Source organism: Salvelinus namaycush, chromosome 38 (genome assembly GCF_016432855.1).
Source record: "Salvelinus namaycush isolate Seneca chromosome 38, SaNama_1.0, whole genome shotgun sequence".
Classification (NCBI taxonomy): Eukaryota; Metazoa; Chordata; class Actinopteri; order Salmoniformes; family Salmonidae; genus Salvelinus; species Salvelinus namaycush.
The window spans coordinates 2197501-2209974 of record NC_052344.1 but is presented as its reverse complement, the minus strand read 5'-3'; the positions used below and the strand labels follow the sequence as shown (position 1 = coordinate 2209974).

Genomic DNA, 12474 nt, shown 5'->3' with positions numbered 1-12474 from the left:
CACTGCAGTACTTAATGCAACTGGTGGCAACACCAGATACTGACTGTTACTTTTGATTTTGACTCCCCCCTTTGTTCAGGGACACATTATTCAATTTCTGTTAGTCACATTACTGTGGAACTTGTTCAGTTTTTGTCTCAGTGTTTGAATCTTGTTATGTTCGTACAAATATTTACACATGTTAAGTTTGCTGAAAATAATCGCAGTTGACAGTGAGAGGACGTTTCTTTTTTTGCTGAGTTTATTTACTTAGAAAGTAGCTACATACATTAAAAAGTATTGAAAAACGTCACTAACCATACAATCACTTTAAATAAAAAATCGAGTCCAATTTTATTTGTTACTTGCGCCGAATACAACGTGTAGACCTTACTATGACATGCTTACTTACAATCCCTTAACCAACAGTGCAGTTTTAAGAAAATAGTCCAAAAAATATTTACTAAATGAGACTGACTAACATTAATGGGGACCCACGGCCGGTAATTTGACCATGTTAAATTTAGATAGCTGGCCGCTAAACTATACTGAACAAAAATATAAACGCAACATGCAACAATTTCCAAGATTTTACTGAGTTCAAGTTCATATATGGAAATCAGTCAATTGAAATAAATTCGTTAGGCTATAATCTAAGCATCTGTTACGTTACAAATACCTTAAAAAAAATAGGTGCGTGGATCAGAAAACCAGTCATTATCTGGTGTGACTACCACTTGCCTCATGCAGCGCGACACATCTCCTTCACATGTAGTTGATCAGGCTATTGATTGTGGCCTATGGAATGTCCCACTCCTCTTCAATGGATTTACGAAGTTGCAGGATATAGGCGGGAACTGGAACACGCTGTCGTACACGTTGATCCAGAGCATCCCAAACATGCTCAATGGGTGACATGTTTGGTGGGTATGCAGGCCATGGAAGAACTGGGACATTTTCAGCTTCCAGGAATTGTGTACAGATCCTTGCGACATGTGTTGTCATGCTGAAACATGAGGTAATGGTGAATGATGAATGGCGCGACAATGGGCCTCAGGATCTCGTCACGGTATCTCTTTGCATTCAAATTGCCATCGATAAAATGCAATTGTGTTCGTTGTCGGTAGCTTATGTCTGCCCATACCATAACCCCACCGCCACCGTGGGGCATTCTGTTCACAACGTTGAACCAGCAAACCGCTCGCCCACATGACGCCATACACACTTTCTGCCCGATACAGTTGAAGCCGGGATTCATCTGTGAAGAGCACACTTCTCCAGTGTTCAAGTAGCCATCGATGGTGAGCATTTTTCCGCACGTTGGTTATGAAGCCGAGCTGCAGTCAGGTCAAGACCCTGGTGAGGATGACAAGCAGGCAGATGAGCTTCCGTGAGATGGTTTCTGACAGTTTGTGCAGAAATTATTTTTAGGTGCAAACCCGCAGTTTCATCAGCTGTCCAGTTGACTGGTCTCAGATGATCCCACAGGTGAAGAATCAGGATGTGGAGGTCCTGGGCTGTTGTGGTTACACGTTGGAGGGGGTTTATGGTAGAGAAATGAACATAACATTCTCTGGCAACAGTTGAGACCCCGACTGGGGAGAATTGATCCGAGAGCCTTCAAAAGGGGGGCTGCGGGCCGCCAGTTGCCCATCCCTGACGTAGGTAGATGGCTGGATTAAGAGCAAGGTTTGTGTAATGTCTGTCTCACAAGCAACTGGAGAGACCACACACACACACTTGACTTTCTGCTGGTTTAGCTGTGAGCTAGGGTCCCTGCTGTGGGAGGCTGGTGCCGCCTGCTGGTGCCTCCTGCTGGTGCAGTCAGTGTTGAGGTGATGTAGTGAGAGTTGCAGTGGGTTTCTATCCTGGTATTACTCCTCTGGGATGTTTAAACAGGACCATGACTCATAGCTTCTGCCCGGTTCAGCTTGCTCCTGTGTGTATGGTGTGCCTCTGTGTGGGGGTGGCTGTGGTTGGAGCCCAGGGCTGGGTAATGCCAGTCTCTGTTTGGGGGAATATCTCACCCTTGCGCAGCCCTGCCAATTAGATGCATTCATCTGTGCCCAGGAGGGAGGTGGGGGAGACATGGAGAGAGGGAGGAGAGCCAGGGAGAGAGGGAATAGAATGAGAGTTGAGGGAGAGCCAGGGAAAGCAAGGCTCCAGACGAGCATTTTCAGTTGGTGGCACCAGTCCATAATTTGGTCGCACCAATTTTGCTTCGAGGCGTCACATGATAGAACAAAATTGTAGCGTCTTAATAAGTTAGTACTTTGTTAAAAAGTGTAATAGACTACTAAGATGGTATTCAGTTTAAAGGTCGACCGATTAATCGGAATGGCCGATTTAATTAGGGCCGATTTCAAGTTTTCATAACAATCGGAAATCGGTATTTTTGGACACCGATTTGGACTATTATTTTTTTACATCTTTATTTAATCTTTATTTAACTAGGCAAGTCAGTTAAGAACACATTCTTATTTTCAATGGCGGCCTAGGAACAGTGGGTTAACTGCCTCGTTCAGGGGCAGGACGACAGATTTTTACCTTGTCAGCTCGGGGGATTCAATCTTGCAACCTTACAGTTAACTAGTCCAACGCTCTAACCACCTGATTACATTGCACTCCACGAGGAGCCTGCCTGTTACGCGAATGCAGTAAGCCAAGGTAAGTTGCTAGCTAGCATTAAACGTATCTTTTAAAAAACAATCAATCATAATCTCTAGTTAACTACACATGGTTGATAAAATTACTACTGTATCTAGCGTGTCCTGCGTTGCATATAATCGATGCGGTGCGTATCGTTGCTCCAATGTGTACCTAACCATAAACATCAATGCCTTTCTTAAAATCAATACACAGACGTATATATTTTTAAACCTGCATATTTAGCTAAAAGAAATCCAGGTTAGCAGGCAATATTAACTGACTCTTGCGTTCATTGCACGCAGAGTCAGTGTATATGCAACAGTTTGGGCCGCCTAAGTTGCCAGAATTCTACGTAATTATGACATAACATTGAAGGTTGTGCAATGTAACAGGAATATTTAGACTGATGGATGCCACCTATTAGATAAAATAGGGAACGGTTCCGTATTTCACTGAAAGAATAAACGTCTTGTTTTCGAGATGATAGTTTCCGGATTCGACCATATTAATGAGCTAAGGCTCGTATTTCTGTGTGTTATTATGTTATAACTAAGTCTATGATTTGATAGAGCAGTCTGACTGAGCGGTGGTAGGCAGCAGCAGGCTCGTAAGCATTCATTCAAACAGCACTTTCCTGCGTTTTGCCAGCAGCTCTTCGTTGTGCGTCAAGCATTGCTCTGTTTATGACTTCAAGCCTATCAACTCCCGAGATTAGGCTGGTGTAACTGATGTGAAATGGCTAGCTAGTTAGCGGGGTGCGCGCTAATAGTGTTTCAAACGTCACTCGCTCTGAGACTTGGAGTAGTTGTTCCCCTTGCTCTGCATGGGTAACGCTGCTTCGAGGGTGGCTGTTGTCAATGTGTTCCTGGTTTGAGCCCAGGTAGGATCGAGGAGAGGGACGGAAGCTATACTGTTACACTGGCAATACTAAAGTGCCTATAAGAACATCCAATAGTCAAAGGTTAATGAAATACAGATGGTATAGAGAGAAATAGTCCTATAATTCCTATAATAACTACAACCTAAAACTTCTTACCTGGGAATATTGAAGACTCATGTTAAAAGGAACCACCAGCTTTCATATGTTCTCATGTTCTGAGCAAGGAACTTAAACGTTAGCTTTCTTACATGGCACGTATTGCACTTTTACTTTCTTCTCCAACACTTTGTTTTTGCATTATTTAAACCAAATTGAACATGTTTCATTATTTATTTGAGGCTAAATTGATTTTATTGATGTATTATATTAAGTTAAAATAAGTGTTCATTCACTATTGCTGTAATTGTTTACAAATACATTAAAAAAATTGTCCGATTAATCGGTATCGGCTTTTTTGGTCCTCCAATAATCGGTATCGGCGTTGAAAAATCATAATCGGTCGACCTCTAATTCAGTTGTACATTTATATATATTCACATTCATTCTAATGTGCAACCTAATCCAGTGATTGTCATGCATTGTGGGTAGACAATTAGGCTGTTACATTTTACTGTTAAAATGACTCTAAATATACTGTAAGTAGCCATGTATACACTAGTAGCCATGTATTAGCCTAAAAGTTAATGTAATCTCCATAAACTGTTGCAGTTGTAGCCTACTGCCCAGTGAGGCCTATGCAATCGCAATGGCCAATGCGCATTTCTCTCGCTCTGTAATTCAAAGCCTTGGTTGTAAAATAGTTGCTATTGAGCTCAAAATTGAGAGTAGATTTTTTTTTAAGTACAGAAAGCTGAGAACCTCCTTAACTGTGACAACAGGATCGCTGTGTTTTCCCCGTTATTGCATTTTAAAATGTTATACAATCAGAACCACTTTTTCCTGGGTAAGGAGAGAGTAGCTCGCTCAACACAGCAGCAGGACCCAGCGAAAAAGGTACAGGGGCAGGCAGACATTTTCACTGTAAGGTCTACACCTGTTGTATTCAGCGCACATGACAAATAAACTTCGATTTGATGATAAACCATTCTGTAGCTCTGAGTCTACTTTTATCCAATGTAAAAATCACCATTTCAAATGTTGCTACACAAGATCGATTTGAGCCGGTCAGTCACATTTTGCGACCCTTTGACTTGCTTGTGCAAGAAAAATGTTGACACGTTTTTACACTAGGAGGCTAAAACCATGATTTGGTTCAACAGAAAGGTAAATTATCCTCATGATTCTTGTAATGAAAAGCTTACTTACAGGCTCTAACCAATAGTGCAAAAAAGGTATTAGGTGAACAATAAGTAAGTAAAGAAATAAAACAACAGTTAAAAGACAGGCTATATACAGTAGCGAGGCTACATACAGACACCGGTTAGTCAGGCTGATTGAGGTAGTATGTACATGTTGATATGGTTAAAGTGACTATGCATATATGATGAACAGAGAGTAGCAGTGGTGTAAAAGAGGGGTTGGCGGGTGGTGGGACACAATGCAGATAGTCCGGTTAGCCAATGTGCGGGTGCACTGGTTGGTCGGGCCAATTGAGGTAGTATGTACATGAATGTATAGTTAGTGACTTTGCATATATGATAAACAGAGAGTAGCAGCAGCGTGAACGAGGGGTTGGGGGGGGGGCACACAATGCAAATAGTCCGGCTATTGTACACTACAGTTGAGGAACAATGGGAAAGTAATTTTGCTAAACTTGTAAATTCACTTTTGAGAAAATGACCTTGGAATGTTTTGGTACTACTGTACTGTTGGATAGCCCTTCTATGTCTACACCCATTCAGCATCATTCACACCCTCTTAAGCTTTAGCCCCACCCATCTCTTTAAGGATTCGTATTAACAACAGCAGTCAAGCACCCAAGCTAACTTGCTAGCTACTTCCAGACATCTAAGTGAGAGGGAACAGCTCTCTGAACATTGCCCGCCCTAGCAGAGCTGTTATGTTATCCAGAGCGTTGGTGACTGCAACTGTGCTGTCAGATTGTCCGTTCATAAATACCGAGCGTTTCGCGTTCAGAGCGCACACCGGACGCTCTGGCCGACGAGTTTACTGATGTTTACTGACACGGCCATATTCACCAGGTTTTGAGCATTCGTAAATTCATCAGTTATTCTGCGCTCTCTGGCACACTCAGCTAACTAGGTCAACAATGAACCATAATCCCAACTCGTGATGTCACTTCCACTGCTTTGAAAACTCCTCCAGAACGTGGAGAGCAACACTTCTGCAGTTTTAATACACAATATATATATTTTTTTAAATACCTCGTTAGACAGGATTACCTAGACATACTGACCAGCTCAAATAGAAAGAAGCGTGCTATATATTGCAGACCAATCCAAACTCATCTCTCGGACTTGTCCAGCCCACTCATTATCTCAGCCAATCATGGCTAGCGGGAAGGTTGTTGTTTATTACTTTGGCTAAACCAGCTGGACTCGTAATTTAACACTTTTATTCCTACTTACAGATGGCATACAAGTTTGAATTTAAGGCACATGAAAGTTCACATGTTCCAGAAGGCATTGATGCCAAAAAAACACATTTTGATTTGAGCCCTGGAGAGAGGAGAATGAAACAATGGGGATGTAAAGGAGAAACATTGGAAGGGATACTCAGGCAGAGGGAGGGTGACAGGCAAGCAGGGGGGAGACATGGAGGGGGAGGCGGGAGAGACTGGAAGAATGGAATGAGACTGGGAGGGAGGGATGGGGACCTGGGGAGGCAGGGGGAAGAGGGAGTTATTCTGTCCGACTACGGCTCTCTCCCCTACCTTTTTATTGACGGCTGGATGCCTCCTTTTGTAGCTCTGCGAGCTACTCAATCACACAGCTGATAGAGAGGCCCGGCACTCTTATTCTCCTTGTTTCTGACACACACACACACACAACGCCGACACTCACGCTCTCGCTCTATTCATTACTTTCTCTGACACATCCAACACATACTCAAACTATAAGACCCCCAATTCACATGCGCATTTAAGTGCCTCGCAGACCCTGTTAAAATATGTCAGAGCACTCCCAATCAATGAGTCCTAGAATTAGAGAGGCAGGGGAATGTAGGGGGGAGGAGAGGACAGGTTCTCAGTGTGAGGGAAATGTTTCTCCGATAAGCCCATGATTGCTGATTGTTCCCTCAGTGAGGAGCCAGCTTATCCCTGAACACACACACACACACACACACTCACACACACAGAGCTATCCGCCAGTAAGCAGAGGGAGAGATAGATGGAGTACATGTTGGAGGTGCTTCAATAGGGCTTTGTCCTCCTCAACACGCCCCCCTGTGTGTTTGTATGGGTGTGTGTGTACAGCCCGGTGTTCAGCAGGTCCATTGTGACTCAGGGTTATCTGCAGCTGTCATCTCTGTAACAGACGCCTCCAGTGACAGACAGACAGGCACACTTTCTCCTGTTGTCCTCTGTTGTTGTTCACTTTGTTGATTGGCGCCGACACACACAATAAATAGCCTCGGTCATCAAAGATTGTGTCCTACATTGTTTGGCCACGAACAGAATAGACAGGGGAAGAAATGGCAGCCCTGAGAACATCATTGGGCTTGCATCGATCGTGAGATTCTTGTCATTCCTGGGATGAAAAGGGGGAATAGTTGTCATTGTTGGTGAGGGCAGAGACGTGACAGAGACAGACAGTGGCCCGATGGCTCAGTTTCTAGGTGAGAATAACAGAACAGCGAGAAAAGAAAAGAGAGAAGAACAAAGTGTGGAATGTGGCGATGTCCTGCCATTGCCTCAGAGGATCAACGCTAGAGTCAAATACTTTATCACAGACCGTCTAGAGCTGTGGCTTTGTGGAGAGATGGGGAGCGAGAAAGGGAGGGAGAGAGAGGAAGAAGGAGGGATAGAGAGAGAGGGAGGCGAGGTAGAGGTGGGGCGAGAGAAGCAGATATGAGAGACAGCATCACACAGTGTTCATACTGACCTCTGTCAGTCTAGATCACAGGGTGTCATCTGAGTGCTATAGGTCAGGTTAAGTGAACCATAACACTTGCACTGTGGCCTCACTCCCTTCTTCTCTAGTGCTCTGCAGTAGGCCAGGTGTTAAACATGCTTAGCCTCAGGGTTGGGTAGGTTACTTTCTAAATATAATCCGTTACAGTTACAAGTTACAAGTTACCTGTCCTCAATTGTAATCAGTAAATTATCTTTTGGATTACCCACACTCGGTAATGTAATCTGATTACTTTTAGATTACATTCCCCTTAAGAGGCATTAGAAGAAGACAAAAAATAATATTACTGATTTGAACATCTATTGCAGGAAAAATCAGTGTTTAGAGTTTACTTAGCTGGCCATAAATGGATGTTGCATTTTACTTTACGGGTTGGTTTTGTAGGCTTCTACTAACCCATTGCTTTATTCTACAAATAATAATACAATCCGGCCATTTCTTTACATTATAAACCAAAGTCCAGTCGTTCCAATTAATTGAATACCTGTTGGTCTTCAAGAATAGGACTTGGAAATATGGAATTATAGATTAGCCCAATTTTTTTACCTGAGCATAACCCAAAAACGAAGGACTTATTAGCCTACTCTGTTGTTAATGATTTTGTTGTCATGGAGGACTGATTTGGGCTCATTGCTTTGAGTTGAAAAGTAAATGCGGCTCTCGGAATGTAGCATGCTTTGAGCACTGCCGAAAAGTGTTATATACAGTACACGTGGAAAATAAATGCCGTAGGGTGCATTTGCCAAATGGCTATTGTTGACCTTTTTGTTGGTGACACTTTGATGTCGGGATAATTTGCAGATGTTGAAGAGTTTGAGAATGTGTCCGTAAGGGAAAAAAATATCCCCCCCCCCCCCCCCCCCCCCTCCTATTCACGATTCCCTGCACGGAGCAGCGTTGCCCAGTGGACCAGAGAGAGAGGTACAGTAGCTAGTTCATTAAAGCAAGGGATCTTAAAGCTGATGTAATTATCGGTGCCTGTGGGCTCTGGGTTCGTCTTAATGCATGCTTCAAACTGGCCAACTCTCTCATAATTGCATTTAGGCACAGAGAAAGAGGGAATGAGAGAGATGAAGGGTGCGGAGGGAGAGCAGTAACCTGGGAGACCAGCTGTGCCTGGGCAGCATATTATGGTCTGTTGACCTGAGGACATGGCTACTGCACGTGTGCAGATGGAGCCAGAAAGTCTCAATCCCTACCCTCTCTAATAAAGCCCATCAAACCAGATATGATCTCACTGTATTGAACTGAGGGGTTCAGAACACTCACTGGTCCGGTCCTGGAGCTCCACTATAGGAGAATGGACTGACTCCTGTTGATTGGACTTGGATGAGGAGTAGAGGTAACACTCGGGAGCGAGGATGGCTGAAAATGCCTTGACCCCGGTACTGCTGTGTACTTCTGAATCCATGTCAGCCGTTGAAATATCCGTTCTCTGTGTCAGCCTACGCGGAATCCTTGTCATATTCGGCATAGTGTATTATTTTCTGGAAGTAGCTGCTTATAGCTGGGCTGTACAGTAGCACTGGGAGGTCACAGGGAAGGGAGAGGTGATGGTAGGCCAAGGTTTCTCCCTCTCGCTCCCCCTCTGTCAGCAGTGTGTTGTATCCAGAGCCACTCCTGTATTCATGACCACAACACTCAGGCACCAGAACGCTCACTGCAGGATGCACAGTTGAGCCTGAAGGTCGGGCAGCAATTGTTTATCGGTTAATGTCTCTCGCTCCCTCTGTCGCTCTCTCTCTCTCTCCCTCTGTTGCTCTGTGTCTCGCTCCCCCCCTGTGTCTCGCTCCCCCCCTGTGTCTCGCTCCCCCCCTGTGTCTCGCTCCCCCCCTGTTTCTTGCTCGCCCCCTCTGTTTCGCTCGCTCGCTAACCCCCTGTGTTGTTCGCTCACCCCGTGTCGCTCGCTCACCCCTCTGTCTCCCTCGCTCCCCCCGTGTCTCCCTCGCTCCCCCCGGTGTCTCCCTCGCTCCCCCCGTGTCTCCCTCGCTCCCCCCCGTGTCTCCCTCGCTCCCCCCCGTGTCTCCCTCGCTCCCCCCCGTGTCTCCCTCGCTCCCCCCCGTGTCTCCCTCGCTCCCCCCCGTGTCTCCCTCGCTCCCCCCCGTGTCTCCCTCGCTCCCCCTGCTCGCTCCCCCATCTGTCGCCCTCGCTCGCTCCCTCCCTATCTCCCTCCCTCCCTCGCTCCCTCCCTCGCTCTCTCCCTCGCTCTCTCTCCCTCGCTCTCTCTCTCCCTCGCTCGCTGTCTCCCTCCCTCGCTCGCTGTCTCCCTCCCTCGCTCGCTGTCTCCCTCCCTCGCTCGCTGTCTCCCTCCCTCGCTCGCTGTCTCCCTCCCTCGCTCGCTGTCTCCCTCGCTCGCTGTCTCCCTCCCTCGCTCGCTGTCTCCCTCCCTCGCTCGCTGTCTCCCTCCCTCGCTCGCTGTCTCCCTCCCTCGCTCGCTGTCTCCCTCCCTCGCTCGCTGTCTCCCTCCCTCGCTCGCTGTCTCCCTCCCTCGCTCGCTGTCTCCCTCCCTCGCTCGCTGTCTCCCTCCCTCGCTCGCTGTCTCCCTCCCTCGCTCGCTGTCACCCTCCCTCGCTCGCTGTCTCCCTCCCTCGCTCGCTGTCTCCCTCCCTCGCTCGCTGTCACCCTCCCTCGCTCGCTGTCTCCCTCCCTCGCTCGCTGTCTCCCTCCCTCGCTCGCTGTCTCCCTCCCTCGCTCGCTGTCTCCCTCCCTCGCTCGCTGTCTCCCTCCCTCGCTCGCTGTCTCCCTCCCTCGCTCGCTGTCTCCCTCCCTCGCTCGCTGTCTCCCTCCCTCGCTCGCTGTCTCCCTCCCTCGCTCGCTGTCTCCCTCCCTCGCTCGCTGTCTCCCTCCCTCGCTCGCTGTCTCCCTCCCTCGCTCGCTGTCACCCTCCCTCGCTCGCTGTCACCCTCCCTCGCTCGCTGTCACCCACCCTCGCTCGCTGTCACCCACCCTCGCTCGCTGTCACCCACCCTCGCTCGCTGTCACCCTCCCTCGCTCGCTGTCACCCTCCCTCGCTCGCTCTCTCCCTCCCTCGCTCGCTGTCACCCTCCTCGCTGTCACCCTCCCTCGCTCGCTGTCACCCTCCCTCGCTCGCTGTCACCCTCCCTCGCTCGCTGTCACCCTCCCTCGCTCGCTGTCACCCTCCCTCGCTCGCTGTCACCCTCCCTCGCTCGCTGTCACCCTCCCTCGCTCGCTGTCACCCTCCCTCGCTCGCTGTCACCCTCCCTCGCTCGCTGTCACCCTCCCTCGCTCGCTGTCAGCCTCCCTCGCTCGCTGTCTCCCTCGCTCGCTGTCTCCCTCGCTCGCTGTCTCCCTCGCTCGCTCTCTCCCTCGCTCGCTCTCTCCCTCGCTCGCTCTCTCCCTCCCTCTGTCGCTCTGTCTCGCTCCCCCTCCCTCTGTCGCTCCCTCTCTCTCTCTCTCTCTCACCTTGTCCTTGCAGCTCTCTCTACAAGTGCAACACATCAGCAGCATAGCCACACTCCCTCATAGTACTTCCCATGGCTCCGAATGCAGTCACGCAGACACACATACACACACACACACGTTTGTAATAACTTAAACTTAGAGACTCAGCCTATGATTGAATCATTTATAGTTTCGTAAATGCAGGCTAGATCCAAGGCCTGTTGTGAGGTTGTTGCTTTTCGTCCCCGAAGGCCGTAATCAAATAAGAACTGATTCTATTACTTAAATGTACATTAGGATTAAAAACTGAGCTTGTCTGCAAATGTCAAATGAACGTGACTCGCTCCACTATGTAAAGTCCACTTCCAATGGCAGTTTGTACGTTAGGACAAACCTCAAACAAAAGAGACTTTTCAATTTCCAATTACTGTTCGCCTATGGTGTTAGCAGACCCATAAGCACTCTCTAAATGGAGTTCTTTAAAGCTGATCTTACACGTGCCCGTTAGATGGATACCCTCTTCACTATGCTATAAGGAGACATCACTACCTCTTCAAGACCTGTCATCTATTCATACTGTGACTAAAGGGGACATTGCATGTATAATGGTCTCAGTACTTAGAGGAACTAAACATACATTCTAGTCCCAAAACAGTCAAATGTAGTAATGAGGAGGATGATAATGGATGAAAAATCCATGAGTTCAGTCCCCCTTCAAGCCCTGCTGCTGATATTTGCATTTAGTCTGTAAATGTTGCGTTTAATCTCCTGTCTGCTTGTGTTTAGTGGTTGAGAGGACAGCTCACCTCCTGATTTCTCACCTTCTCTCTGTGTCTCTGTGTGTGACCTCCCTTTCTCTTCGAAATGACCACAGGGTGATCACGAGCTGTGGTTGGTAGTTGCTCACCCTTGAATGAGACTGTGTGTCAGTGTCCCTCAGCTGGTATACACAGTTGTTTGTTCAGCTGTCGTCATTACTATTCCTCAGACAAATCCTCTTTTTCTTTACTGAAGTAGATGAGCGTTTTTGAAGCAGCAGTTTGAGACAACAAACTTGTCTCTGTTTTTAAGTAAAATGGATAATTGTGCGGCCATCATCATAAGTCAGGCCTCACCTTGCTGTGAAATTCATGTCTCTCTCGCTCTCTCTCGCTCTTTCTCTTTCTTATCAAGGACAACTACACATTTGCCCAGCCGGGGATCCAAAGGAATGTCAAGGCTCTGGAGAAGTTGGTCAGCAGGATCGATGGTGAGCTTCGTCTCCTCTCTCTCTTTCCTGTCCTCTCTTGTGATCCTATCCCTCTCTCTCTCCTGTCCTCTCCCATGGTCCTCTCGCTCTCTCTCTCCTGTCCTCCTGTGATCCTATCCCTCTCTCTCTCCTGTGATCCTATCCCTCTCTCTCTCTCCTGTCCTCTCGCTCTCTCTCTCCTGTCCTCTCGCTCTCTCTCTCCTGTCCTCTCCCATGGTCCTATCCCTCTCGCTCTCTCTCTCCTGTCCTCTCCCATGGTCCTATCCCTCTCGCTCTCTCTC

At 47.6% G+C, this 12474-nt stretch overlaps 1 protein-coding gene across 3 annotated transcripts in view; it reads left to right on the top strand.

Moving 5' to 3' along the window:
- LOC120032327 (TBC1 domain family member 22B-like) overlaps positions 1–12474 on the top strand; it is a 169146-nt gene that overhangs the window by 92780 nt on the left and 63892 nt on the right. For all 3 annotated transcript variants that reach the window (XM_038978371.1, XM_038978372.1, XM_038978370.1), the window contains one exon: positions 12118–12193. In XM_038978371.1, coding sequence (XP_038834299.1) covers positions 12118–12193 — 76 coding nt within the window. The remainder of the gene's footprint in view (positions 1–12117; positions 12194–12474) is intronic.